This window comes from Crocuta crocuta, unplaced genomic scaffold (assembly GCF_008692635.1).
Source record: "Crocuta crocuta isolate KB4526 unplaced genomic scaffold, BGI_CrCroc_1.0 scaffold133, whole genome shotgun sequence".
Lineage (NCBI taxonomy): Eukaryota > Metazoa > Chordata > Mammalia > Carnivora > Hyaenidae > Crocuta > Crocuta crocuta.
Genome location: NW_027529438.1, coordinates 4555506 through 4582590, shown reverse-complemented (window position 1 = coordinate 4582590; position 27085 = coordinate 4555506). Strand labels below are relative to the sequence as shown.

At 44.6% G+C, this 27085-nt stretch overlaps 1 protein-coding gene across 3 annotated transcripts; it reads right to left on the bottom strand.

The window, feature by feature from the left end:
- Nucleotides 1-246: 246 nt before the first annotated feature.
- Nucleotides 247-27017, bottom strand: SLAMF6 (SLAM family member 6). Of its 3 annotated transcripts, XM_077760118.1 has the most exons (8): nucleotides 26850-27017; nucleotides 11362-11694; nucleotides 6557-6820; nucleotides 6003-6125; nucleotides 5741-5779; nucleotides 4613-4692; nucleotides 2705-2779; nucleotides 247-2361 (listed from the first exon to the last, which is right to left on the bottom strand). In XM_077760118.1, the coding sequence occupies exons 1-8, from the start codon at nucleotides 26965-26967 to the stop codon at nucleotides 2314-2316; spliced, it is 1080 nt and encodes a 359-aa protein (XP_077616244.1). In that variant the 5' UTR covers nucleotides 26968-27017; the 3' UTR covers nucleotides 247-2313. The 3 variants fall into 3 exon arrangements, 2 of the variants coding, with proteins under 2 accessions (XP_077616244.1, XP_077616245.1); XM_077760119.1 differs by lacking the exon at nucleotides 6003-6125; XR_013334154.1 differs by lacking the exon at nucleotides 4613-4692 and having other exon boundaries at nucleotides 2345-2361.
- Between the last annotated feature and the right edge of the window lie 68 nt (nucleotides 27018-27085).

Here is a 27085-nt window from a genome sequence, read left to right as displayed (position 1 = left end):
TTGTATGTCAATCACACCTCAATAAAGTGTTGTAGAAAAACATTTTTTAAAAGATCTTAAACACACAGAAACATGAGAGAATTCTTCCCTGGGGATAAAAAAAAAAGTGAAGTTTTAAAAGTTGAGCAGAGTAGAAAAGTTGGGAATGATGTGGAACCGGGCCCCAGAAAATATAGCCTTTCTCCTTTCTTGTGCTGAGGGTTTATGAGGAGACTCTAAGAGTTCAGGAGGACGCAGGGACAGTAATAGCAAAACAGTGACTCTCATGTTTATTGATCTCTTTCAATACACTAAGGGCTGTAGCCACGTTGTCTTTAATTCTTCCAGAACTCCACTACATCTTCATTTATTTATTTAAAAAGTATCTGTTGAACATTGTTGTCAGCATTTATGTATTTATGTATGTATGTATGTATGTATGTATTTATTTTTATATGTCTCTATTTTATTTTTAGAGACAGAGACAGAGCGAGCGGGGGAGGGGCAGAGAGAGAGGGAGACACAGAGTCTGAAGCAGGCTCCAGGCTCTGAGCTGTTAGCACAGAGCCCGATGTAGGGCTCGAACCCACTGACTGTGAGATCATGACCTGAGCTGAAGTCAGATGCTTAACAGACTGAGCCACCCAGGTGCCTCACCATTTATTTATTTTTGAGAGACAGAGAGAGCACCAGCAGGGTGCAGGGGTGGGGCAGGGAGAGAAGTCATCTCCAAGCTCCAAGCTGTCAGTACAGAGCCAGATGCGGGGCTCGAACTCACAAACCATGAGATCATGACCTGAGCCGAAGTCAGTCACTTAACCAACCAAGCCACCCAGGAGTCCATGTTGAACATTTCCTATGTGCTAATTAGTGTGCTAGGTGCTCAGGATACAGAGATAAAATCATCATGGTCCCTGCTCCTGGACAGCGTACAAAATAGTAGGAGAAAGAGACGTTAAGTATAAATAAACATTCAATGGCATGTAATAGATGACATGGAAGGTGTGACAGAGTAACAGGGGGATCCACTTCAGGGAGAGTGGTCTGAAGGTCTCTCTTGGAGAGTGACATATATGCACTGACATCTATAGAATAAGGAGGAAGCAGGCAGGCAGAGAGGGATCTTGAGGCAGATGTGGGTAAACTCCTCCAAGGAGCTGATAGAGAATCAGGCCAAATCCAAGAGAGAAGGGTGACTACTGATGGCCGAGGTTGCAGATGGGCCAGGCCATACAGAGCCACGGAAACTCAGTTTCTTTCTGAGTGACTGGGAAGTCTTGCAGGGTTAATTTTAAGCAGACAAGTGAAGGGTCTGATTCATATTAAAAATATTACTCCAACTGTCTTGTGGAGAATGGACTGGAGTGAGATAAGAGCAAAAGTTGGGGAAATTTCTTTGGAGTTTACTGTAGTCCCCAGGTTGGAGATGATGGTGGGTTAATGTAGGATGGAGGTTAAAGGTTTGGAAAGAAGTGGGGCGCCTGGGTGGCTCAGTCGGTTAAGTGGCCGACTTTGACTCAGGTCATGATCTCACGGTTCGTGGGTTCAAGCCCTGCCGTCAGGCTCTGTGCTGACAGCTCAGAGCCTGGAGCCTGCTTCGGATTCTGTGTCTCCCTCTCTCTCTGACCCTTCCCTGTTCATGCTTTCTCTCTCTCTCTCTTTCTGAAATAAATAAAAAACATTAAAAAAAATTTTTTAAAGAAAAATAAAGGTTTGGAAAGAAGTGGTTTGATCTAACATATATATTTGGAGGTAGAGTTCAAAGGGCCTGGAGATAAAATGGCTGAAGTCAAGGATAACTCCAGTTCCTGGTTTGAGTAACAGGCTGATCCCCATTTTTCAGTCTAGGAGACCAGAGCTCAAGAGGTTCCAGACCTTGTCCCAGGAGGTATGTCTAGGAAATGATTCATGAGGATTTGGGAATGGGTCCATCTAATTCCAGAAGCAGCATACGTAACCAACACACAGTACTCTCTCCCAGCAAATCAAGTCCTGCTGCTCTTGGAAGGGAGAGAACTTGTTGTCTTCTGAATTATAACTCCCTGTCAACCACAACACCATCAGTTGCCAAAGAGAAGGTCAATATCTAGGCTTGTTCGCTGAAGCAGGCTTTGGCCTGGAGCAGATTAGAAAACGTTATTTGGATCACATGTTGGAAATGATGTTATTCCTTAGATGTTTGACGTAGGTGAACAGGTTCTAGTCCTAAGAACTGGAAGTGATAATCCTAGATATTCAAGTTCTCCAGGCAGAAACCAAGCTGTGTTTGTTCTCTCCCGTGGGATCAGGAGAAACTGTGTCATTCCTGAATTCCTTCTGAGACTTCTCAGCAATTTAGATGACATTGCCAAGGGCAGTTGTCCTGGGAGAAATGGGTTTATTCTAATGGAAAAAAAGGAAAATAAAGCAGGTTAATAGGGACCAGAGTCTCATACTACCTCTCGTGGCTAATGAGGAGGTTTGGAGAGCACTAACTGACAGATACGGACACTGAGCTAAGGCAAAACTGAATTAAAAATTGAATTTAAACAATTTAAATTCAGGTAGGTTGAAAACTCAGTGATGGGTGGCAATCCCAATATAAGAGAACCTGTTGGTTATGTTTTGGTGATGTCCTGGTATTTGTGCATCTATCATGTAGCCCCTTTACTTTTACTTCACTTCAAAAGTTATAAGTGTGAGGAGAGAGATAAGCTGTGAGAAGAGGGGATGACCATGGGCTTACCTCGTTGAACTGATGAATTACGGAGTAAATTGTGGAGGAATCAGTGCTTTTCATAAGTGTTGGGTTATTTGTTTCCTGTAAAAAATAATCATATACATTTGACTCACACAAAGACATATTTGTGCATAGATATGTTCTCAGGAAAGACAATGTGACACAGAGTGATGATGTCAACATCCTTCAGGAGGAAAAGGTAAGAGTGTGTGTGGCAAGAGGAGCTGGAGACCAAGCACCACTAGCTCTCAAGCCAGAGAAAGCTTAGTGACATTTCCTGAGGACCACACAAGAAGCACAACACCCCAGCAAACTGGTGGACTCAAGAGCCAGAGAGGGACAGAAGGTCAACCTTATTGGCAGGTGGTGTGAAGAAAAGGAAGCATTCTTTCCTGCATCTGACTCTACTGTCCTTCCTCCCTCTTAAGAATGGGCTTCCAGGGGCGCCTGGGTGGCTTAGTCGGTTAAGCGTCCGACTTTCGCTTAGGTCATGATCTCAGGGTTCGTGGGTTCGAGCCCCCGCGTCGGGCTCTGTGCTGACTGCCAGCTCAGAGCCTAGAGCCAATTTCAGAGTCTGTGTCTCCCTCTCTCTCTGACCCTCCCCTGCTCACGCTGTCTCTCTCTCTCTCTCCTAGAAATAAAATAAAAATATTAAAAAAAAAAAGAATGGACTTCTATGCCAGAATGTATAAAAGTATTGTATCTTTTGTCTTAGCTCTTCGCTAGTTACACTTGGAGGTATTGCCGGCTCCATTTTGTCCCTGTGACTCAAACTGCCTGGTCATCATGTCATTGGGTTCTCCTCAAGCCTGGAGAACTGATAAGTGGGAGGAACACCTGATTTTAAGAATGGCTCTGCTTGGAATGTGAAATACAGCAATAACAGCAGAAGTCCCCCGTGCTCATGGGTTTTGACATTTAAAACGAATTAAGAAATATTTGGGGCATTATGAAAACCTGTGAAACTTTTCAAAGTACAATTTTTTTCTTTCTTAAGACGAAGTTAGCAAATTTGCTGGAGATTAATTTATGGGATTGTTGAGGGTGATTCATCTTGTCTTCAAGAGAGAATTGGAAAGGCAGTAGAAACATTTGAATGAGTGGGAATACCCTTCTTGCTACCTCCCTTTAAGGAGCCTACCTTGTAAATACCATGAGGAGCTGTGTGAAGGGACATTTGCTTGGGGAATCTATGATTTCTAGCTGGATCATTGCTTCCATCAGTTAGTGAATGCTGAGTTATCTTGGCTTCCTTTTCAGAAGATGGATGCTGTTATTTAGAAAGGTCCACCTGTGGGTGTTTTACTTTGGGGGTGGTGGGAAATTGCTGATGTGTGGCAGAGGAGTTCCTGGTGGCTGCCCAAGGCCATCTGTTATGTTGCAGAGGGGAGGGGAGGGTTGAAGACTGCTCATGCCTTTACTGTCTTCTACTGTTGCAAATACTTGCCCCACCTCCACCCTTTAGAGAATGTTTCTCAGTTCCCTTATTTCCCCTCCATCCAGAGTGAGAACCCCCACCCTGCTACACAATTGTGTGCTCTGGAAACTCTCATACTTAATTGAACTCTGATCCATTCAGCAAGTATTTACTGGGCTTTGTGCTTAAGGAAGAGACAGAAAAACATAATTTTCACTTCCAGGCAGTTTGTGTTTAAGCTGTAAAGGGACAAGACTTGCTGATGAGTCACACTGTTAGAGGACCATGTGAAGTAGGGTATGAGCAAACACATCATGGGGTGAGAGCCCTCGGGGCTGGCAAGGTTCCCCCCCCCCAACACTGTAGCTGCTGCCACTGCCTCTCTGCTCTTCAATGGTGTGTGTCATTGGATTAATGAGATGATAGTGGTGACAAGTTTGTGAATAAAGACTCTAAAAATCATGCCAATGATGGAATATAAAGCTGAAGGGACTCACCCTGTTTGGATGAGTGACCTGAGCATACACGGTGTTCCCCGAAGAGACGGAGACATATTCTAAGTTCCTCATGTTCTCTGCTGTTAACACAGGAAGGCACAGTCAGTGTCCTGCTCTCTCGGGACCTCTGCTCACTCCACAGCACTTTTCCGCCCCAAAGAGGCAGTTGTTTGAGGCAATGCCCTTCTTTAGGGTTCATTCATTTTTTTTACAGTCTTTGAAGTTTTGGGTTGAACTAGAACCTTCTCAGCCATGTTCTCTATTTATGGCCTCATCTCTTGGGGGCAAGTGATCTTGAGGCATCCTAAAGCTTCAGAGTCTCCCTCTGGATTCACATGTGGGCCAGTGAGCTCCTGGGACCAAATAGCATTGCCTCTACAAGGGCCAGAGAACCTCATTGACAAGCTTAATGGAGCCAGGTTATATCACTTATATAGTATTAGTAAATTTCCCAAATTATATTACAGATGATTATACTATGGATGGTAATATAATTTAATATAATATAATATAATATAATATAATATAATATAATATGATATAACTGACAAGAAAATGGAGGCTCAGAAAGTTCAATTAACTTGGTGCAAAGTCAAACAGGAAGTGATGGAACAGGAACTCGGATGCCTGCCCTCTAACCCTGAACCTCATGTTCGTCCTCTACACATAATGTCGTGTATCTCTTACCCATGAAATGAGACTCACAGCCAGTCTGAGTCCAGAGCTGTGTTCCTGTCTCTATATCACATTTTCTTTTGGGACTGGGTCTACTCAGTGTTCAAATCCTGACTGAAAGAGTGACAGGGTCAGGCAGTTTGTCTTTGGACATTTGATACTCTAACCCTGTCCCTGTGCTGGACATGCTGGTGAATAATGGACAGTGAGCCTTTCACTGGTACCTGGTTTCTCATCAGCAGGGTGGGGAATGCCCCTAATCCAATCCCTGGGATCCTTCAGGGACAGACATGCATAGTTACAGGTCATCTCTCTGGCACCATCTGGTCTACCTGAGTAATGACATTCTGACTTCCTCCTCTCATTACCCAGCCCTCTGACCAGCCCCTTTCCTCCTCCATTAGGCTCGCCCCATCTGTTTTAGGATTGGGAGCTAAGAGTTTGCAAGCTCACCAGAACTCTGGGTTTGCTGAGCAGAGAAGTGAAAGATGCCTAAAAAATAAAATCAGGGAAATTGAAGTTTGTGAGTGTAGTAAAGAGGCCCCCACACCCTCCCCCTCGCCCACAGGTGTCTCTAGAGGATGTGGTGTGGGGGTACCTGAAGGGGAAGGGCAGCCAGGCCTTGAGGCTTGGCCGTGCATTTTCTGGAGAAAGTTAGCAAGTGTGTGGTCACATCCCAGGGGCTGTCCCAGTAGACCTTCCTCCCTCCCTTTACCTGTCTTGCGCAAACAGTATTTCTTCCTCCAAAGAAATAACCCCAAGGTGAGCATACATATGAAAATAACTGCAAACACTAATATAAGCCATCCAGTATATTTATTGTTCTCATTCAAAAAATCTGAAAAAAGAAAAAAGAAGTTACGCTTGAGACACAGGGAGTGTTTCCCTCAGAGTCTCTGCTGAGCCTCTTCTAGGCCACCTTTGGGGGCTAAGTGGGCTCTGGCTCTGGGCAGCCTGTCTGGGAGTGGGAGTCCATGTGGCGGACTGGATGGGAGCCTGGTAGAGCCAGTGTTGGGAGCGGTTCTGACTTCCCAAGTACTTGGCCCCTGGGCTCTGAGTGGGCTGGAGGAGCAGGGGGAGGGAGGGAGGGAGGAGAGGCCTCTGGAGACAATGAGAGGCATGGACCTGCGGGAGGTGTTAGTTCTCTCCCAGCAGTGTTTGGTGGCCTCTCTCTGAGCCCCTGTTTTGGGAAATGACCTTGGGCAGAAGGGACACACCCCACCCCACAGCTGTTCAAGGCTCTCGGGGAGACCCGAGACAGACTGTTACCTTTGCAAAGACTCCAGGTGGAGACAGAGAAGGATAGTTTGGTGACAGGATTCTCAGCTACACAGGTGTACTCCTCTTCACCGGACTCCCTGGGGTCCCAGGACAGAGTGAGGTTTGCTTCATGTATAGTTATGTTTCCTGCGACTTCCCACCTTAATAAGTTGTTGTCATTCATATTATCCACAGAGCAGGTCAGGTGGATCTCACAGGTCCCATTCTTGGACAGCCACATGTGGTTGGCCACTTCTAAGTTCTTCAGTCGTCCTGAACGTAGAGAAAAGGCCCAGACTAAGACCAAATGGCTTGGTTGAGGCCACTGTGAAAAATACCCTTCCCACTACATAATGCTTCTGTATTCCAGCCAACACTCTACTGTATGTTATGGTCTGTCTACTCTGTAAATAATTTGACTTGTATTGCCTAACTGATGGCATCAAGGTGTGGAGTGACAAAATGATGAGGACATCAGCATGAGACAGAGTAGCCAGGGGGAGGAGTGAGTAGGGACACACGAGGGCTGTCACCAACTAGTTGCATGATTCTGGACTGCTCAATTTATTTTCTGGGCCCCAGTTTCTCCCTGGCATCCTTTCTAGTCTTGGACATTGGCCTTGTATGAGACATTTGGGAATTTAGCTGAGGGCCAACTCTCCCTTAGCCAGGGCAGAAACCAGTAAACCAGATTCAAGAGCCCTGTTCTCTCCACCATCAGAATTCCCTAGCTGGGGAGGAAGATAAAAGCTCAGTGTCCTTGAGGAGTTGTACTTCTCACTAATCTGACGGAATGCCAGTCCTCAGTGTATCTGATGCTGGCTCCAGTGAGGACAGAGACCCCGATGTGGAATGTCAGCAAGACAAAATGGGAAATGTTGGGGATCAAAAAACTAGGGAAAGAGAAAGTGAGGAAACTGAATGAGCAAGTAATTCTGGAGAGCCAAGAAATGCCATATATTCAGGCATTTGAGAAATTTCTAAGAGCAGAGACCAGAAAATATTGGCTATTAAGATGTTAGTAGCGGGGTGTCTGGGTGGCTCAGTCGGTTAATGGTCTGACTTCAGCTCAGATCATGATCTGAGGTGCTTCACATTCTATGTCTCCCTCTCTCTCTCTCTCTGCCCCTCCCCCACTTGTCCTCTGTCTTTCTCTTTCAAAAATAAACATTAAAAAATATTTTTAAAAAATGTCTATAGCTGTGAATCAGTGGGGATGTGGGAGGGGTACAGAAAAGGCCCCTGAGCTGAGCTTGGCCTGAGGGTAACGATGACCCAGTAAGAAACTAAATGACCCCAACTGTCTGGTGGGAACATATTGAGGAATGCTCTAAGCTTAGTTAATGGAGTAGAGGTGGGACATATTTTGATAGGAAGGAGATTTCATGGAATGGAAAATGTTGGATTTGGAGTTAGGAAGACCTTGGTCAGACTTATGGTTTTGTCATTTCCTGGTTACATGACCATGGAGACGTTTTTAAACCTCTCCAAGCCTCAGTTTCCTTATATGTAAAACCAGGCAACAGCATCAGCTTCTCAGGTAAACATGAGCATTAAATGAGACAGTGTCCAGCACAGTAATGGCAAATATTTGGCATGAGTGTCACATTTCCCTCAACCTGTGTCTATGGCTGACCTCAAAAATCTCTCGTTAGCTTTTTTCAGTTAATAAATATAAGACTGCCTACCTGACATTTCCACTTGGATATAATGTGTCTCTTAAACTCTACATGTTCAAAAGCATTCCTGGTTTTCTCTCCCAAGCCTGCTCAGTCTGTAGCCTTCCACACCTTGGTTGATAATCACGCCTTTCCAGTCACTCAGGACAAAAGCCCTAGAGCCTCTCCTGACTTACCTCTTCATCTCATGCTACTGCCACCACATCAGGATACCGTGCTGTCTTTACCTCCAAAGTATATCCAGAACCCAACCACTTCTGTCCGCTACTACCACCCTCGTGCAAAGCAGCAGCATCTCTTGCTTGGATTGTATGGTACGTTGGTGTCTACTGTTGTCTCTTACAGTCTGTTCTTAACAGGGCAGCCAAAGGGTTTCTTTATGGAACCAAGTAAGTCAAGTCATACTACTGCTCTACAAAACTCTTTGATGGTTCTCAATCTCACTGAAAGTAGTGGCCAAAGTCCCTGTGAAGGCTCTCAGAGCCATTACGTGACGTGGCCTCTATTTTCTTACTGACCTGATTTCTTGTTCCTCACCCTTCACTCTGCTTCTTGGTGTTTGACCTCCTTGGTGTTCCTTGAGCATGCCAGGCACAGGGGACACCTCTTGATTCAACTGTCTGCATGGCTCACTCCCTTACCTCTGATGGGTTTTGGCTCAGATACTATCTTCTCAGCCTATTATGATCACTCCATTTATTTAAAAAAATTTTTAATGTTTATTTACTTTTGAGAGAAAGAGAGTGCAAACAGGGGAGGGCCAGAGAGAGGGAGACACAGAATCTGAAGCAGGCTCCAGGTTCTGAGCTGTCAGCACAGAGCCCGATGCTGGACTCAAACCCACGAACCACGAGATCATGACCTGAGCCGAAGTTGGAGGTTCAACTGATCAAAACACCCAGGTGCCCCATGACTACTCCATTTAAAAATGACTTCTGTCCCTTGTCTTTCCTGATGCCAAAAGGCCCTAAGAAGGGATTGGCATTGAACCTCGTGAGTATGGTTATTGCAGAAGAAGTCATGTTTGTCTTCTGACCAGTAGCAAAAGAACATTGTCTCAACGGTGTGATGGAGCCCAATATGGGGTCTATTCTCATGGATGTCTCCTTTCTCTCAGACTTTCCACTGGATGTCTCCCTTCTCTCCAGGGTCCTAGCACTGCCTTGATGACCACCGGTCACTCAGTGATTCTGCCTGTGTGGGTTGAATGATGACCCCCCCCTTCTAAAAGGTATCTCCATGTCCTAATTCCCAGACTCTTATTTAGAAAAGGGTCTTTGCAGATGTAATTAAGTGAGATGATGAGATGATTCTGGATTATCTGGGTGGGCCCTAAATCCAGTGATAAGTGTCCTTGTAAGAGGAAAGCAGAGAGATATTTGAGACAGAAAAGGAGAAAACATAGGGAAAGCAGGAGGCAATGTGACAGGGAGGCAGAGATTGGCATGATACAGACACAGGCCACCAAACATTAAGCAGTGCCAGCAGCATTCCACCAGAAGCTGGAAGAGGCAAAGGACAGATTGCCTTCTAGGGCCTCCAGAGGGAGAGTGGCCCTGCCCACACCTTGATTTTGGACTTCGGGCTTCCATAATTGTGAGAGAATAAAATTTCTGTTTTTAGCCACCAAGTTTGTGGTGTTTCATTTTAGCAGCTTCAAGATACCAATACATTGTCTCAGGGCAATTTTGCCTGTTTGGTTGGAATTCTTGTGGCAGACTTTCCTAGACAACCTCTCTTTCCTATTATATTTACTTGTTCTGTGTCCTGTTCTTTTAGGGAAATGACTTTGACTGATTTAACATGGTAAATCTGCCAATACTCAGGGAATTCTAAAGGTTCACATGTAATCTATTTGTGGTGACATCTTATTTTAACTGAAGTGCTTTTTTGGATTCCATGTCTTAACCCAAAGGGCTCTGGGTGAGTTTTAGACACCATAGCCTCTCAGGTAGAAGAGAAGCACAGAATCTCAGTGACCTTCAAAGTTGCCAGTTTAATGCTTGAATCTTCTATGCAACATTCCTGCTAAGTGATTGCCTTAAAGACAGTCAGAGCATCTCTGAACACCACTGATTGCTAAGAGGATCTCTTTTTTCTGATGCTGATTGGTAAGCTGTCTCCTGGTTTCCATAATTTTATGTTGAGGACATGAACCATCTGGGGAAAATATTCCTAGAAATTAAATAACCTTGTAGAAAAGATCTTTCTTGTTATCAGCTCATCCTTATAGAGCACTTTTTAGGTACCCCACTGTTCCGTACACTGATCATTCTCCATTGAGTCAGACTAGCCTTTGTGTAAAAGGAGGTATCATGCCAGCTAGTCATGTGAGAAATTCTCCCATTTACTGACTCTTCTGTGACTGTAGGCAGGTTGCTGTGACTGATGCTATGCCAGGGGTAAGGGTTAGCATCTACCACACGGAGCTTTGGTGAAGATTATCTGACAGATACAGGTAATGTACATGGTAACAAAGCCATAACCATTTCACTTCTGTTACTTCCATTACATTTCTTTTTTTTTTTAAGTTTTATTTATTTAAGTAATCTCTACACCCAATGTGGGGCTTGAACTCATGACCCCGAGATCAAAAGTTGTCCCCTTCTGACTGAGCCAGCTAGGTGCCCCACTTCCATTGCATTTCTGGTCAGGAGGAACTATTTTTTTTTTAAGTTTATTATTTACTTTGAGAGAAAGAGAGTGAGCGAGTGAGAGCAGGTGAGGGACAGAGAGAGAGAGAGAGAGAGAGAGAATCCCAGTCGGGCTCCATGCTGTCATCATGGAGTTGGGAGTGGAACTTGATCTTACAACTCTGAGATCATGACCTGAGCTGAAATGAAAAGTCAGGTGCTTAATCGACTGAGCCATTCAGGTGCCCCAAGAGGGACTATTTTATCGTGTGAGGGAGAGTGATGTGATCTGGGGCCAGGAGTCACAAGACAGGTTCTATTCTCCACTCTGTCACTAACTGGCTGAGCGATGCCATTGAGTTTCTTTACTGCTGGACCTCAATCTGACTCCAAGTGCTACGCTGTTTACCACTAGGCTATAGTGAATACTTGCAGCCACATAGGATTGACATACGTAATACCTTTAAGTCCATACACAATTAACCCCCACGCTTTAACTCACTGAAGATCCTCAGCGTGTAGCTGGAAAACACTGTAGAGTTTTGTGTGGTTATCTGGGCGTGGTAAGATCCTGCGTCAGCCATTGTCAGGTTGCTGAGCTGTAAGGAGTAGTTGCTGGTGAATTGCAGCAGATCTTTCCATTTTGGATTAGTCACTATGATCTTTGGACTTGAAGCACCACTTAGATTTATGAAGGTTAGAGATGTTCCATTGTAAAGCCAGGTGATGGAATTAGCAATCCCAGACGCAGGAAGCTTCAAGGGAAGAGTTATCGACTCCCCCAGAGCCCCGTTAACCATCAGTGAGGTTGAGCTGGCTTGTGAAGCTGTGTTCCCTACAAAAAAAGGGAAATTGTTACAACCTCCACTGATCACCCACCCCTTCCCTTACCTTGGCCCATGTGTTAGAGCCTTCTGATACTGATGCCAAGAAATAGGATGAAGAGAGACAGGGTTAAGAGAAGTACTGAAATAGACAATCACAGAGGCCCCATTCCCAATAAAATGTCTGACATTCTTGGATAATGGGAAGTTGGCCTAGACGGTTCTGGCCCAGTCGACCCTCCCACCCTGGCTAGTCACTCTCAAGTCACGGCCACAATATCTGACTCCAGCCTCTGAGTTCTCTGGGCCCATCCCCCTGGACAGGAAACTGCATCAGCTCCCTAGCATAGACTCCAAAAACCACAAGTTTTTGCTGATGAAGTTTAATGAAAGCTCAACACTTACTGATTATCTGCTGTGCCAGACATAGTAGGTTTGGGGGGAAGGGAGCAGTTTAGAGGACTGATAATAAGAATTTACAGTTCTTATTCATTATTTCCTTTGATGCTGATGCAATTCTGGGAGGCAGGTAGGATGGATATTATCATCTCCATTTATAGATAAAAGAACTAAGGCACAGAGAGTTTAAGTCATTTTTCCCAGGGTCACACAGCTAAAGAATAAGGATCAGGATCCAAACCCAACTATTTTGACTTCACCTACTTTTTGCTCTTTTTATGATACCAGAAAATATCTTTTCTATTCTTAAAGGTAAGGAGATAAAACTGATATAGAAGTAATAAATATAACTTCAAAGGAATAGATAATGGCCGTATTCTCATGAGCCTATCTCAGAGCGATTCATGTTTGAGCAAAAAATGTAAAAAGGTCACGATTCTTTTTTTTAATGTTTATTTATTTTTGAGACAGAGCACAAGCAGGAGAGGGGCAGAGAGAGAGGGAGACACAGAATCCGAAACAGGTTCCAGGCTCTGAGCTGTCAGCAGCTCACGAACCCATGAACTGCAAGATCATGACCTGAGCCCAAGTCGGACGCTTAACCAAATTAGCCACCCAGGCGCCTCACTTTCTGATGCTTTCTAAACATCCTTTGCAAATACTTAGCACTCGTCATACCATTTTGTAGTCCTCTTTTCACTTGTTTGTCTAACTGGCCATGTGCTGACTATTTTTGTATCTTGGCACTGTGCCTGACATACAATTAAGATCTGGAAGTGTTTGAGTGAATCAGTGAACACATAACTGTAACCAGGACCCCAGCCTTCTCCAGATCTCTTACTTCGCAGGAGAAGATCTAAGCAGAGAGGCGCTATCTCTCAGGATCCTGACGCTCAGCTCTTGGGCAAGCTCACATTTCCTCTTTCCTTCCTTGATGGTCATGCAGATGTCAGACAATGAACACTGCCAGCAATTCCCCCCTGCACTTCATCTTTCCCGTCAGGGGTTTAATGAGGTGGGGAAGACTTGTCATCTTAACCTTTCTTCTCTCTAGGAACCATATGGGTGACTATCACAAGCAAAATCTTGAGTAAAAGATTTATTTTGCCTTTTGTTGTTGTCGATCCCATTTATTGAAAGTTTAAAAACAGGAAAAACAGATCTGTTGCTTGAATTCAGGACAGTGTTTACCTTTAAGGAGGAGCGAGAGAGAGCAGGTAGGAGGGAGCATAAAGGGTGCTGCAAATGTCTAGTTCTTAACCTTTGTCTGGATACGTGGATTTATTCATTTTGTGATTGAGTTCACACTTAGGATTTGTATAGTTTTCTCTTTGTGTGTTATATTCAGTAAAAAATGTTAGAATGCCAACAAAACCCAAACCAAACTAAGACAGTGACAATAGCCTATAGAGACCAAGATGAGGGATACCTGGGTGGCTCAGTCGGTTAAGTGTTCAACTTCAGCTCAGGTCATGATCTTGCAGTTTGTGAGTTAGAGATCCACGTTGGGCTCTGTGCTGACAGCTCGGAGCCTGGAGCCTGCTTCAGATTCATGTCTCCCTCTCTCTCTGCCCATCCCCTGCTCTACTCTCTCTCTTTCTCTCAAAAATAAATAAGCATTAGCAAAAAAAAATTTTTAAAGACCAAAATGATCTGCTTATGCTTGTGTCTTTGACCTATTTTCCTATAACTCTCCCCAAACCAGTTCACTTTGCTCAAACTATGCTGGTCTGGTCATTCCTTGAGTAGGAACTGGTCCACCTGCAGTTCACTCCGCCTATAAGTGTGTTTCTCAGGTGCGCATGTGGCTCACTCTTTCATCTCCAGAAGGCCTTTAATGCACACATTCTGTCTCAGAGAGGACCAGTCTTCCCTCATCACCAACCGTCACCCCTGGACATTTCAGCTGCCTTTGGATTTCTTTTTCTCCATAATATTTACCACCTAGCATACTTTATAATTTGCATTTAAAAAAATACTCTCTCCCTTCCACTAGAAGGTAAGCTCCATGAGAGCAAAGATTTCCATCTGTCTTTTTCATTGTTGTGATCACTCTTGAACACTGCTTGGCACAGTTTAGGCAAATAGGATTCATCCAGTGAGTATTTGCTGAGTGACTGGACACTCCATCCTTTCTCTTGGAGGTTATCTGTTCAAGGTATTAAGGAACAGTTTCTCTTTGTAAGGAGTCTGGGCATATCCTGGGGCCCAAGGACTTCCCAGGAACTGTTGCCTCCTGCCTAGCACATTCCTTGATGTCTCCTTCGCTTTTTATAGATTGCAAATATTCATTGAACAAGTCATTCTTTCTACTATTTGTTCAGTTCTATGCCAATTCAGTGAGTATAGTAATGCCTTAGAAATCATGGCATTTAGACCATATGGATTGGATCCCTTTTATGGACCAGTTTCTAGGCTGAAGATCAGGAGCATGAATAAGAAATGGTGGTTCTCTGGGCTCACATGTGGAAGAGGAGCCTGAAAGGTAAGCAAGTAGTTTCGGTGCAATGAGATTGGTCTTGAGCTAGGATGGGGCTGACTTCTGCATTGCCCTTGACCATCAATTGCACCTGGTACACTCAATACCAAGTACTTCTTTCTTTCTGTTGTAATTATGAGATTGTTTTCCTCTCTTTTCCAGAATCTTGGGGATGGAGATTGTGCTTATTATCTCTGTATTCCTAGCACTTAGCACAATTTCCAACTCAATAAATGTTGGCTCAATAGGGGTATGTGCTGTATAGGAGCACAAATAAGTGAGCATCTGGGGCTGGGAGAGTTGGGGGTTGTCAGGGAACCCTTCACAGGGGAGGTCACATTGTAGCAAGGTTTTGAATAAAAACAAGAGGCTCCTATTACTGAACTATTTGTGATTCTTCCAAGAATTCCCTGCTTTTTCTTTGCTCTGTTGTTCCCTTTGCCTGAAATGTCCTTCTTTGCTTTTTCCATCTGCTGAGCATTTATCCTTCAAGGAGGGGCTCAAATATTTCTTTGCCTCTCCTTATATTTGCGGAGGGTTTGCTTTGGTCCAGGGGAAGGAGAAAGGAGCCTGGTTGAAGAAGAGACAAAATGGAAGAAAGTAGAGAAGGGGAAGGTAGAATTAGTCTCCTGAGGGTCTAAGAAAAAGAAAAAGGCTTGAGGCACTTTGCTTATGGAAGGGGAAGGTCAGAAGTTACAGAAAATGTTCAAAAGCCCTCCTTGTGAGGCTTTGGGCACGAGGAGAGCAGATTCTTTAGGGTCCAAGTGATGTGATTCTGCCAGCAGGGAGAACCCCTCAATTCGGGAAACTCCTCAAAGCTTCTGCGCAGCTATCAGTTTTATCTTTTAGAAACGAACTAATGAATTGCTAGAACAGGAAAAGAAACATTTTGAGTAGGACCCCCCAGGACACGCCGGGGCAGATGAATCATAGTGTGCCTGACAGTTACCTCAACTTCATGATAATATTAAAATCCCCACCCTGGCATGGGCATAAATCTCATTAGCATAACATACAATGTATGTATACGCATGTTTTCTGAGTGTGCAACTCTATGCCTGCCCATTATATGTGATGATGAGGCCTCCCCCCTCAATGTTTATCCCAGACCCCAATAAGAAGAACTGTTTATCTACAAGTTTTTTTCCATTACTCAGATTCCGTTTGTATTAAGTTCCCAGTGCTTGATGTGTATATATTGTTGTGGTTTTCATTTACATTTCCCTTATGATCAGTTACATTTAGCATCTTTTAATGTATTTATTGGCCATTTCCATTAGAATATTTACTTTAGTCACTTGTCTGTTGAAATCTTTGGTCCATTTTTAAATGGATTCTCAGGTATTTTTTCTTATTTATTTCGTTCTTGATATATTCTAGATACAAAATATATTTTGAAAATCTTTTTATTCCACTTTGTAAATTGCCTTTCTTATTCTTTTTGAAATTTTGTTTACTGTTTAATTTACATCCAAGTTAGCTACCATAGAGTGCAACAATGATTTCAGGAGTAGGTTTCTTAATGCCCCTTACCCAGTTAGCCCATCCCCCCTCCTACAACCCCTCTGGCAATCCTGTTTATTTCCTATATTTAAGAGTATTTTATGTTTTATGTGGAGAAACGGGCACCTTCCTACACTGTTGGTGGGAATGTAAACTGATACAGCCCCTCTGGAAAACAGTGTGGAGGTTCCTCAGGAAACTAACAATAGAACTCCCCTATGACCCAGCAATAGCACTGCTAGGAATTTACCCAAGGGATACAGAAATGCTGATGCATAGGGGCACATGGACCCCAATGTTCATAGCAGCACTCTCCACAATAGCTAAAACATGGAAAGAGCCTAAGTGTCCATCAACAGATGAATGGATCAAGAAGATGTGGTTTATCTATACCATGGAATACTACATGGCAATGAGAAACAATGAAATCTGGCCATGTGTAGCAACATGGATGGACCTTGAGGGGGTTATGCTGAGCGAAATAAGTCAGGCAGAGAAGGACAAATATCATATGTTTGCACGTATAGGAGGATTAGGAGGAACTTAACTGAGGAACAAGGGGGAGAAGAAGGGCGGAAATGGTGGGGGAAAGGGAGAGAGGCAAACCATGAGAGACTCTTGAATGCTGACAAAAACTGAGGACTGATGGATGTGGGGGGGAGGGGGGATGGGCATGGAGGAGGACACTTGTGGGGATGAGCACTGAGTGTTATGTGGAAACTAATTTGACAATAAACTATTTGTAAAAAAAAATAATAAACTAAAGAAGTTAAAAAAAAAGTCTTTTATGTTTTGTCTCCATACCTGTTTTTATATTATTTTTTCCTCCTTTCCCTTATGTTCATCTGCTTTGTTTCTTAAATTCCTCATATGAGAGAAGTCATATGGTATCTGTCTCTCTCTGACTGACTAATTGCTTATTACAAATTAAATGCAATCTCTATCAAAATACCAACAGCATTTTTCACAGAACTAGAAAAAACAATTCTAAAATTTGGAACCTCAAAAGACCCTGAATAGTCAAAGCAATCTTGTAAAGTAGAACAAAGCTAGAGGTATCACAATTTCAGATTTTGAGTTATACTACAAAACTGTAGTAATCCAAACAGTATGGTAGTGACAGAAAATAGGCACATAGATCCAAGGAACAGAATGAGAGCCCAGAAATAAACCCATAATTATATGGTTAATTAATATCTGACAAAGGAGGCAAGAAAATGCCATGGGAAAAAGAAGGTCTTTTCAACAAATGGTATTCGGAAAACTGGACAGCTATAAGCAAAAGAATGAAGCTGGACCACTTTCTTACACCATACACAAAAATAAACTCAAGATGGATTAAAGACCTAAATAGGAGACCTGAAATCATAAAATTCCTAGAAGAAAACACAAGGAGTAATCTCTTTGACATCAACCATGGAAACATTTTTCTATACATGTCTCCTTTGGCAAAGCAAACAAAAGCAGAATTAAACTATTGAGGCCATACCAAAATAAAAAGCTTTTTCATAGTGAAGGAAACCATCAATAAAATAGAAAGACAGCCTGGTGAATGTAGAAGATATTTGCAAATGACATATCAGATAAAGGGTTAGTATCCAAAATATATAAAGAACTTGCCCAACTCAATACTCAAACCAAATAAGTCAATTAAAAAATGGGCAGAAGAAATGAACAGTTTCCAAAGAAGATATCCAAATGGCCCACAGACACATGACAAGATGCTCAACTTCACTCATCATCAGGGAAATGCAAATCAGAACCACAATGAGATGTCACTCCACACCTGTCAGAGTGGCTAACATAAAAAACACAAGAAATAATAACAGGTGTTGGTGAGGTTGTGGAGGAAAAGGAGCCCAGTGCACTGTTGGTGGTGGGAATGCAAACTGTTCAGTCACTGTGGGAAACAGTATGGAGTTTCCTCAAAAAGTTAAAAATAGAACGACCCTATGACCCAGCAATTGCACTACTGGGTATTTACCAAAAAGATATGAAAACATGAATTCAAAGGAACACATGCACCCCTGTGTTTATAGCAGCATAACTTACAAGTAGCCAAGATATGAGCAACCCAAGTGTCCACTGATAGATGAATGGATGAAGAAGACATGGTGTATACACACAATGGACTATTATTCAGCCATAAAAAAGAATGAAACCTTGCCATCTGCAACAACATGGATGGATCTGAGGGGTATAATGCTAAGTGTAAGAAATAAGTCAGGCAGATAAAGACAAATCCATATGGTCTCATTCATATGTGGAATTTAAGGAACAAAACAAACAAAGAAAAAAAAGAGACAGACCATGAAACAGATTCTTAACTATAGAGAACAAACTGCTGGTCATTAGAGGGGAGCTGGGTGGGGCAGGAGGGAAAATAAGTGATATAGGAGTGAACAGGACACTTACCAGGATGAGCACTGAATAATATATAGAATTGTTGAATCACTATGTTGTACACCTGAAACTAATACACTTGAATTTTAAAAACTTGGTTTAAAAAAGGAAAACAGGAGTCGGCGCCCTCCTGTTTGGGGAGTCTCAGCTTTGGAAACTAGTCTCCGTGCTCTCTGTTATTTGCTGCAAGTAGAAGACTTTGTAAGACAACTCCAGCTGCTGTAGCTTCTCCTTATAACTCACTGAGGAGCTGACCCACATTGGTTCAGTAACAAATTTTGGTGACTCAGGTGAGACTCTTGTCCTTCTGAGGTTCTGCCCTCAGTAGAGTAGAGGACAGTGGCCCCTCACCCTGAGCTAACCTATTCAAGCCCCTGCGGCCAGGATGGGAGTGGAGTCCTTGGTGGGTTGCCGGCATTGGCATTGAGACCTCCCCTGAAATCCAGCGGCTGCACTGAGTGTTTTTACTCAGAAGGCTCTCTGCTGGCTTGGGCTGGGTCTACAGTACAGCTTTTAGAGGTAAACTGAGGGTGTCTCACAAAGTCTGGGTGAACTGGGAAAGACCCTTAGGAAGATTGCACAACCTGGCTCTATGGGAGGCTTGGATGGTCCAGCCTGGCAAAATGGGAGCAGTTGTTTTGAGACTAGTCAGAGGGTGAATTTGGTCTCTGTGCTGGGGACACTGAACACTCGTTCTGGTCTCGGGTGTTTAGGGTCTGGGAGGTTGCCAGACGTCTCCATCCTGGCTGATCTAGTGTCTGCGTAATGTGTTTTCATTCAATTGACTGTTGTTCGAGGTTTGAATCTCCACCCTGAGGGCTTGGCCATTGTATACCTTGTCCTTCCCTCCTTTTCTTTACTGGGGATCTATAAGTAGGGCCTCCAGTTCTCCAGTGTAGCTTCGCTTTTACTAACAGTTAAGATAGACACCTCAGAGTCCTTGGCAGTCCCCAAGACCTTTCTTTCTCTAGCCTTTTTCTTTAAAAAATTTTTAAAAAATGTTTATTCCCTTTTGCGAGAGGGTAAGAGACAGAACACCAGTTGGGGAGGGGCAGAGAGAGGGAGACACAGAATCTGAAGCAGGCTCCAGGCTCTGAGCTGTCAGCACAGAGCCCGACGTGGGGCTCAAACTCATAAACTGTGAGATCATGACCCGAGCTGAAGTCGGCCGCTTAACCGACTGAGCCACCTAGGCGCCCCTCGAGTCTTAAATATTCTGTGAGCAAGATTGTGTGGCATTAGTGTCACTACTGATCACTGCAAGGGATCTTTAGAAGAGGCTCTAAGGAAGATTCCCAGAACATGGGACAAGTTCCATTCCAGCAGCAACCTGTGGCCGTAGCCTCCAGAACTGGAAAGCTTTTGGACACTCCCCTTTGACTTGAAGGCAAATGATGTCCTTTTGCAGCAGCCTGGCCACATACTTTAGAGGATGGAGAGAAGTGGCCAGAAAATGGAGCTTTAAAATTCAACACCACATTGCAATTAAAACTATTTTGTAGAAAAGTAAGGAAACAAACAGGAAGAGAGCCCATATGTTCAGAGCTTTATGCCACTATATCAAAATGAGGGCTTACAGAAGAAATGTAAAATTTGTAAGATAATGGTGGAAGCCAAAACCTCAAAAACGCTTTCCGTACTGAAAGATCCATCTGATGAAGAACTATTCCTTCAGAGGACATAAAGTGAGAAACAATTTGCCTCAAATGCCTTCTCAGTTTCTTTTTTTTAATGTTTATTTTTGAAACAAAGAGAGACAGAGTATGAGCGGGTAGGGGCAGTGAAAGAGAGGGAGACGCAGAATCCGAAGCAGGCTCCAGGCTCCGAGCGGTCAGCACAGAGCCCGACGTGGGGCTCGATCCCACAAACTGTGAGATCATGACCTGAGCTGAAGTTGGACACTCAACCGACTGAGTCCCCCAAGCACCCCATGCCTTCTCTATTTCTAAGTCAGCCATTAAATCCTAACAAACCTCTACCTTATTCCCTGGTACCCAGATACTTAGTGACACCCAGGCCCCAATTCCTCCAGCCCCATCAGTGCTAATCCTCCCGTTCACACATACCACCCCAAGCAATCCCAATGTCTCAAGTACCCTTTATCCTCCCTTTTCAGATAGCTCTACTTGATGAGGACCTACTTCAAAACCAAGGCTGGAATATTCCCACTAAGATAGGTACCTGATGGTGACAGACATCTCATTAATGTGCATTTCCCCTTGCCAACATCAGGTCTGTACAACCAGAAGGCACACACAAGGGGGCTATGAGCTGATCTGGTTGAATTAATAAATTTACTACATCTTATCATGCACAATCAAGCCTGGGTAGACATCCGAGCTTTACTAACCACCTGCCTAACAGCAGAAGAAAAGTCTGTGGTTGTGGCAAGAGCCATAGAAGAGGCTAAAATAGACAGTCAGCCTGGATCAGGTTCTGGGAGACAGAGTGAGGAGGCAGTACCAGGAGCTGAGCCTCAATAGAATCCTAACTCCTTAAAGAGAGTCTAGAGCTTTTCTGGAGCCAACTTTTGAAAGCCATGCAAGAAGTAAGTAGACCTCCTATAAACTGGCCCAGATTGAGGGAGACGCACCAGGGGACAAATGAAAACCCACAGCCTGGGAAGTGTTGGAGACGGTGTACAAATTGGGACCCCAAGGTCCAAAGTAGCTAAAGTGGCCCTTAATGCCTATTTTGTATCTCAAAGTGTTCCAGAAATCCATAGAAAACTTCAAACAGTGGCCATAGGTCCCGACACTGACTCCGCTCAGCTAGTAGAAGCAGCCTTTAGGGTGTTCAATTACTGAGATGTGATGGAGGGTGGGAGAGAAGATGTGGAAGTGGAAAGGCGAGCTGCCTTCTGCCAGCGGTTCTTCAGGCTGCTCAAGGTAACCCAGGGGCAGGAAGAAAGATGTCGAGGGTGAGTGTCCCCAGCCCCACCATGGAACTGAGAGGCCACTGGGTACAGTCAGGGTGCATATTGTAAGCAGGGAGGGCAATGGATTGCTGATGGCTGCCCCAGAAGGGAAGGAGGATGGGCAAACCTGAATCACCCTGGTTGCCTCTCCGCAAAGATGGGATGAGATGGGGCCATGGGGCTCCCTGGCCAGTGTCAGATCATCAGATCCTCATCTCCCATGAGGAGCCCTGGGTGATCCTAGCAGTGGGAGGAGAGTGGGTTGAATTTTTGCTCAATCCTGGAGCCACTTTCTCTGTATTAAGCACCCAAAAGGGTAGCCTTTCTTTCTTCTTTTTTAAATTTTTTAATTTTTTTTTTTTTGAGAGAGAGACAGAATGTGAGCATCGGAGGGGCAGGAGACACAGAACCCGAAGCAGGCACCAGGCTCCGAGCTGTCAGCACAGAGCCCCATGCAGGGCTTGAACTCACGAACCATGAAATCATGACCTGAGCTGAAGTCAGATACCCAGCTGACTGAGCCACCTAAGCACTGCAAGGGTTGCCTTTCTACCACAAAAAGTAAGATTATCTGGAAACTCTGACCTGTGAAACAGGGTCAAAATGACTGAAGCACTCTTTATGTACCAGAGTGCACCATTCCTCTCTTAGGATGAGCCATTTGCTCCACACAGAGGGCCTCAATCAGTTGGGAGCAAGACAGGGCAGAGACCCAAGGGTCCAGGTACTGGGGAAGTAAACTCATGGCTCTACTATACAATGTGCCAATACCTGAAAGAGAAGAGAGTCCACAGAGTATTTTAAGCCAGGTTAACCCAGAGGTCTGGGCAGAAGGATAAGTGGGATGTGCCCATAGTGCGACACTCATGAGCAGATAGATGGCCCGGGGTCAAGGAACATCCCTTAAAACCAGAAGCTGTAAGAGGGATCTTCTGGGTAATAAATAGACTCTTAGAGCAAGGCTTGATCAGGTCATGCAGGTCCCTGTGCAATACCCGAGTTGTTCCCATTAAAAAGCCAGAGAATATGGAACAGATCTGATCTGTTCAAGGCCCCTAATCTGTTTATTTACTTTTTAATGTTTATTTTGAGAGAGAGAAACAGAATGTGAGTAGAGGAAGGGCAGAGAGAGAGACACACACACAGAATCCGAAGCAGGCTCCAGGATCTGAGCTGTCAGCACAGCTCCGATTCACGAACCACAAGATCATGATCTGAGCCAAAGTCAGAGGCTTAACCAACTGAGCCATCCAGGCATCCCTAGACCCCCAAGCTGTTAATGAGCCTACTTGAGATATATATCCTGTAGTACCCAATCCATATACACTTTTAGTCAATTTGCTAAGTAATAGTAAATATTATGCTGTGTTAGATTTAAAGAAGGCCCTTTTCTGCTCCCCACTAGATTCTGAATCCCCAAAATTATTTGCCTTTGAGACCTTGACCTCCACCAAAGCAACAATACTGTTGGACTGTTTTACCTCAGGGATTTCCCACTCTCTTTGGAGAAATCCTCGAACAAGGTTTAAAAGAGTTAATTCTGGAAAAGAGTATTGTCCTGAAAAATGTTGATGGTGTTCCAATTGCAAGCCTCCCATAGTACACTTATGACAAAAAATATTATATTCCTGTTAAATTTCTTAGCCAGCAAGGGATATAAGGTATCAAACGAAAAGGTTCAAATTTCTAAGGAAACTGTAAAATACTTGGGGCTCATTATTTCCAAGGGGGCACCAAGGTCTTCCTCAAGAAAGAAAAAGAAATATGTCAGCCAGCCCCACCAAGGACCCACAAGATCCCATGTGGGTCTTGGGGAATGGCTGGTTTGGGCACATCTCTATTCCTAACTTTGGGCTAATTATGAAGCCCCCTTTATGATAAGCTTCAGGGACCTGAGACTGACCCGTTTGCATCATACATGATAAAGCATGCGATCAAGGTTGCAGTAGGCTTACAGCTTTACTTACAGAAGCCCCAGTCTTAGTATTACCAGACCCTGAAAAGCATTTGAAAGACAAGGCATGGCTGTAGGGATGTTAACCCAAGTACTGGGGCCATTAACTAAGAGCATGGTAGCTTATTTCTCTAAAAGCTTGGACATGGTGGCCAGAGGTTGGTGTCCATGCCTGAGAGCTGTGGCAGCCACATGCCTTAAGTAAAGAAAAACTATGGGTCATCCTGTGACAGAATGGACCCCACACCTGGTCTCTGGTTTATCAGAAACCAAAGGACATCTGTGGCTGTCCCAACAGAATACTACAACATCAAGCCACGCTGCTAGATCCCCCTCAGTTCCAGCTGAAGCCACATCACACTTTAAACCCAGCTCCCCTACTTCCTAACCTTGATCCTCCACCACCCACAGTTGCCCAGAAGTAACTGATCAAATCTCAAGTCACAGAGATCTCCCAGGTGGACACCTGGCCAGGACAGAGGAAGGCTGATTTATAGATGGCAGCAGTTTCAAATGGGTAAAAGAGGCAGGTATGCAATGTCCTTAGACGCTCTTGTAGAGGCTGAAAGGCTAACCTCAGACCCCTCAGCCCAAAAGGCAGACATACATGTGCTAACCAGAGCTTTAGAACCCTGTCAAGATATGGGCTCCCTGGTGCTCAGTCAGTTAAGCGGCCGACTTCAGCTCAGGTCATGATCTTGTGGTTCACGAGTTCGGGCCCCGCATTGGGCTCTGTGCTGACAGCTCAGAGCCTAGAGTCTGCTTCAGATTCTGTGCTTCCTTCTCTCTGCCCTCCCCCACTTACACTCTGTCTTTCTCTCTCTCAAAAAAAAAACCACACCCAAAAACCATTAAAAAAATTTTTTTAAAGAACCCTGTCAAGATAATGTGCTTTCCATTTTCACTGATTCCAAATACACCTTCTCTGTCTTCCATGCCCATGGAACCATATGGAAAGAAAGAGGGTTATCAAATCTTGGATATAAAGAAATCAGCTATGGCAAAGAAATCTTCAGATTGTTGGAAATAGTGTGCAAGCCAAACAAGTTTCCCGTGGTGCATTGCAAATGTCACCAGAAAGGAAATTCAGAAGTCACATGGGGAAGTGGCTTGGTGGCTGCTGCCACAGGAAGGGCTGCTGGGTCACAGGAGATTTTTGCAGCAGAGTGACACCCTCCTTGCCTCATTATTAATCGGTCCCAATCTATCCCCATGATGAGACAGAGGAGGCAGCAAAACAGGCTGCAGATGGGCCCTGATAATCAGAGGGTGGATGTCAAAGAGCAGTGGGAAAGTCCAGGTGCCTGGAAAGACTGCTTGGGAGCTTGTTAAGAGTGCACATGATCCAAGAACACCTGGGGGGCTCAGTTGGTTAAGTGTCTGACCTACAGTTCATGGGTTCAAGCTCCGCATTGGGCTCTGTGCAGACAGCTCGGAGCCTGGAGCCTGCTTCGGATTCTGTGTCTCCTTCTCTCTCTGCCCCCCCTTCTCTCTCTGTCTCTCTCTGTCTCTCTCTCTCTCCTTCAAAAATAAACATTGAAAAAATATTGAAAGAGTGCACAAGATCCAACTGATTGTGGCAGAGAAGCTTTACAGCCGTGGTTCACAAAGACGATAAATGGTCCAGGGATGGAAGAGATTATTAAAAGAATGGCAAACCGGTATGTCTACTGTCAGATACATAACGTACAGAGCAGGCCTCTAGCATTCCGTTTAGCTGAGGCAAGTCAGGCTGGGGGGACACTGCCTGGGGAAGACTGGCAAATGGATTCTACTGTCAGGCCAGTGGCATCTGGGGTTTCAAATACTTTTGGATATTTGTAGGTACATTTGCTGGATGGGTTGAGGCCTCTCCCTGTGGGGTAGGAATGAGGTAACAAAGGCCTTATCAAAAGATATTTCTCTGATTTCAATTACTGAGGTCAACAAAGTGATAATGGATTGACTTTCATATCAAAGGTCATGTCTGGGGAAGACAGAGCTTTGGACATCAAATAGAGGCCACACTCTGCACCTGGAGACTTCTAGCACCTGGAGACTTCCAGAAAGACAGGTCGGGATGGACATGATATCTCCCATGGCTCTGTCTTCCTTGCACTTTTTCTTAGCTTCATTGATTATTTCCCTGCCATTATGTTCACGCCTCCAGCCTCTAGTCCTCTATTTCCAGCTGCTCCCCAGAAATCTTCTCATGGATATCACATTGATGTCTTAAAATTAGTAGGTCTGACATTGAACTCCCTGCCTCCCCTCCTCTTTGTCACGCAACTTATCACCTCTGGAGACTCCGTCTGAAATCTCCCTGCCCCTTCCTTCCACGGTACTTCATATCCCCTTTCCCCGCTCGATTTATTTTATTTTTCTCCTTGTCATTTGTCACTGTCCACTATACCATTTCACTTATGCATCTGGTTTCCCTGCTCAGATGTGAGCTCCACAGGGAACAGGAATCCACGATGTGTCCCCAGAAGCTAGAAAAGCAGGGTTTTCCCTTCCCTCCTGGTGTCCATCTAGTTAATTTTGCATCCACGGTGACTGTCACCTCAGCCCTTTCTCTTGTGCCGCAGCTGTGTCTGGGCACACATCACTGTTGCTCAGAACTGTTGCAAGAGCTTGCCACCTGCTGGCTAACCAAATGTGGGCCAGTTATTTAAATTCACATTGTAAAATGGGGTCAATATAGCACAGGCTCCCTAGACCTGTCCTGAGGCTCATGGATATAATGCGTGCACAGTACTTGGCCCAGGGCCCGGAACAGAAGCCGTCAAGGAGCATTCGCTTTTTTCATCCGCTACCCTGGGCTAACTCTGGCCTAGCTTTTCTATCCCGTCTCCTGCCCCATCTGTCTCTGAAGTCTATTCTTTGACTCCAATAATCACCTGTGGTTCCCCAAACATGACATGACCTTCACACTTTCCATGTGATGGATAGTGGGGAATAGGTAGGCAGGACCCGTGGGGCCTTTCTGTGTGTCATATAAAGTTCTACTGGACTAGCCAGCCCCTGATTTGAATCACAGGAAGGGAGAGCCGGAGATCACAGTAAGCACAAATGAATAGGACTGTTTCCGATGTTTCCCCCGTGCCTAGAAATTTTGGCTCAACTGAACCATAGATTTTTCAATAATTTAGATGTGAATAATAAAGCTCCAGAAGAATAAGGAGCCTACCTGAGGTCACACAGCAAGATAATAGCTCTTTTGGTAAGAGAACTCACTTTCCTAATGACAGAGCTCTGTAGATCAAAACATGCTGGTTGTAAACTTCAGACTGTCTGGTCTTAGAAAAAAGCTCACCTCCCATGCGCCGCAGATGCTGCCCATAAATGCAGACACAGGTGAAGCTGGTGAAGCTGTTGACTCCGAAGGAGCTCAGGCACTTAGTGTGGCACGCACCCAGTCCCTCAGGGGAGAGACAGACAGACACCCAAGCACAAGTGATTTAGACTGAGCAAGCTGCACAAAGCCAGAGAGTTACTCAGGGACTACGCGAGTACCCCCTGCATTTGTTACCTGGACCGAGGCCGAAGACCAGCGCGAGAGGCAGGAGCAGGCGGAGCATGCTGTCTGTGGGGCAGATGGGTGCCTGTGGCTTCCTGCGGCCGGTGCCCACCCTTCGCGGTTCTGTCATCAACTGAGTGTGGTTCTCATCTGGACTACTCCTTCCTCTCAGCAGAGTGGCAAGCCTTCCTGCACACTGACAGTCCTCATTTGACTACGATTCTGTTTACTCTTTTCTGAGTGAAGCA

What these genes read in the sequence shown, in the direction of transcription:
- SLAMF6 (XM_077760118.1), bottom strand. Translation starts at nt 26,967, where the DNA reads ATGACAGAACCGCGAAGGGTGGGCACCGGCCGCAGGAAGCCACAGGCA. An exon ending in ATACTGTTTGCGCAAGACAG is followed by an intron (nt 5,780 to 6,002) that starts GTAAAGGGAGGG and finishes TTTATTTTTTAG; the next exon opens with GCATCTTTCACTTCTCTGCT. An exon ending in TAATTCATCAGTTCAACGAG is followed by an intron (nt 2,362 to 2,704) that starts GTAAGCCCATGG and finishes TTTTTCCATTAG; the next exon opens with AATAAACCCATTTCTCCCAG.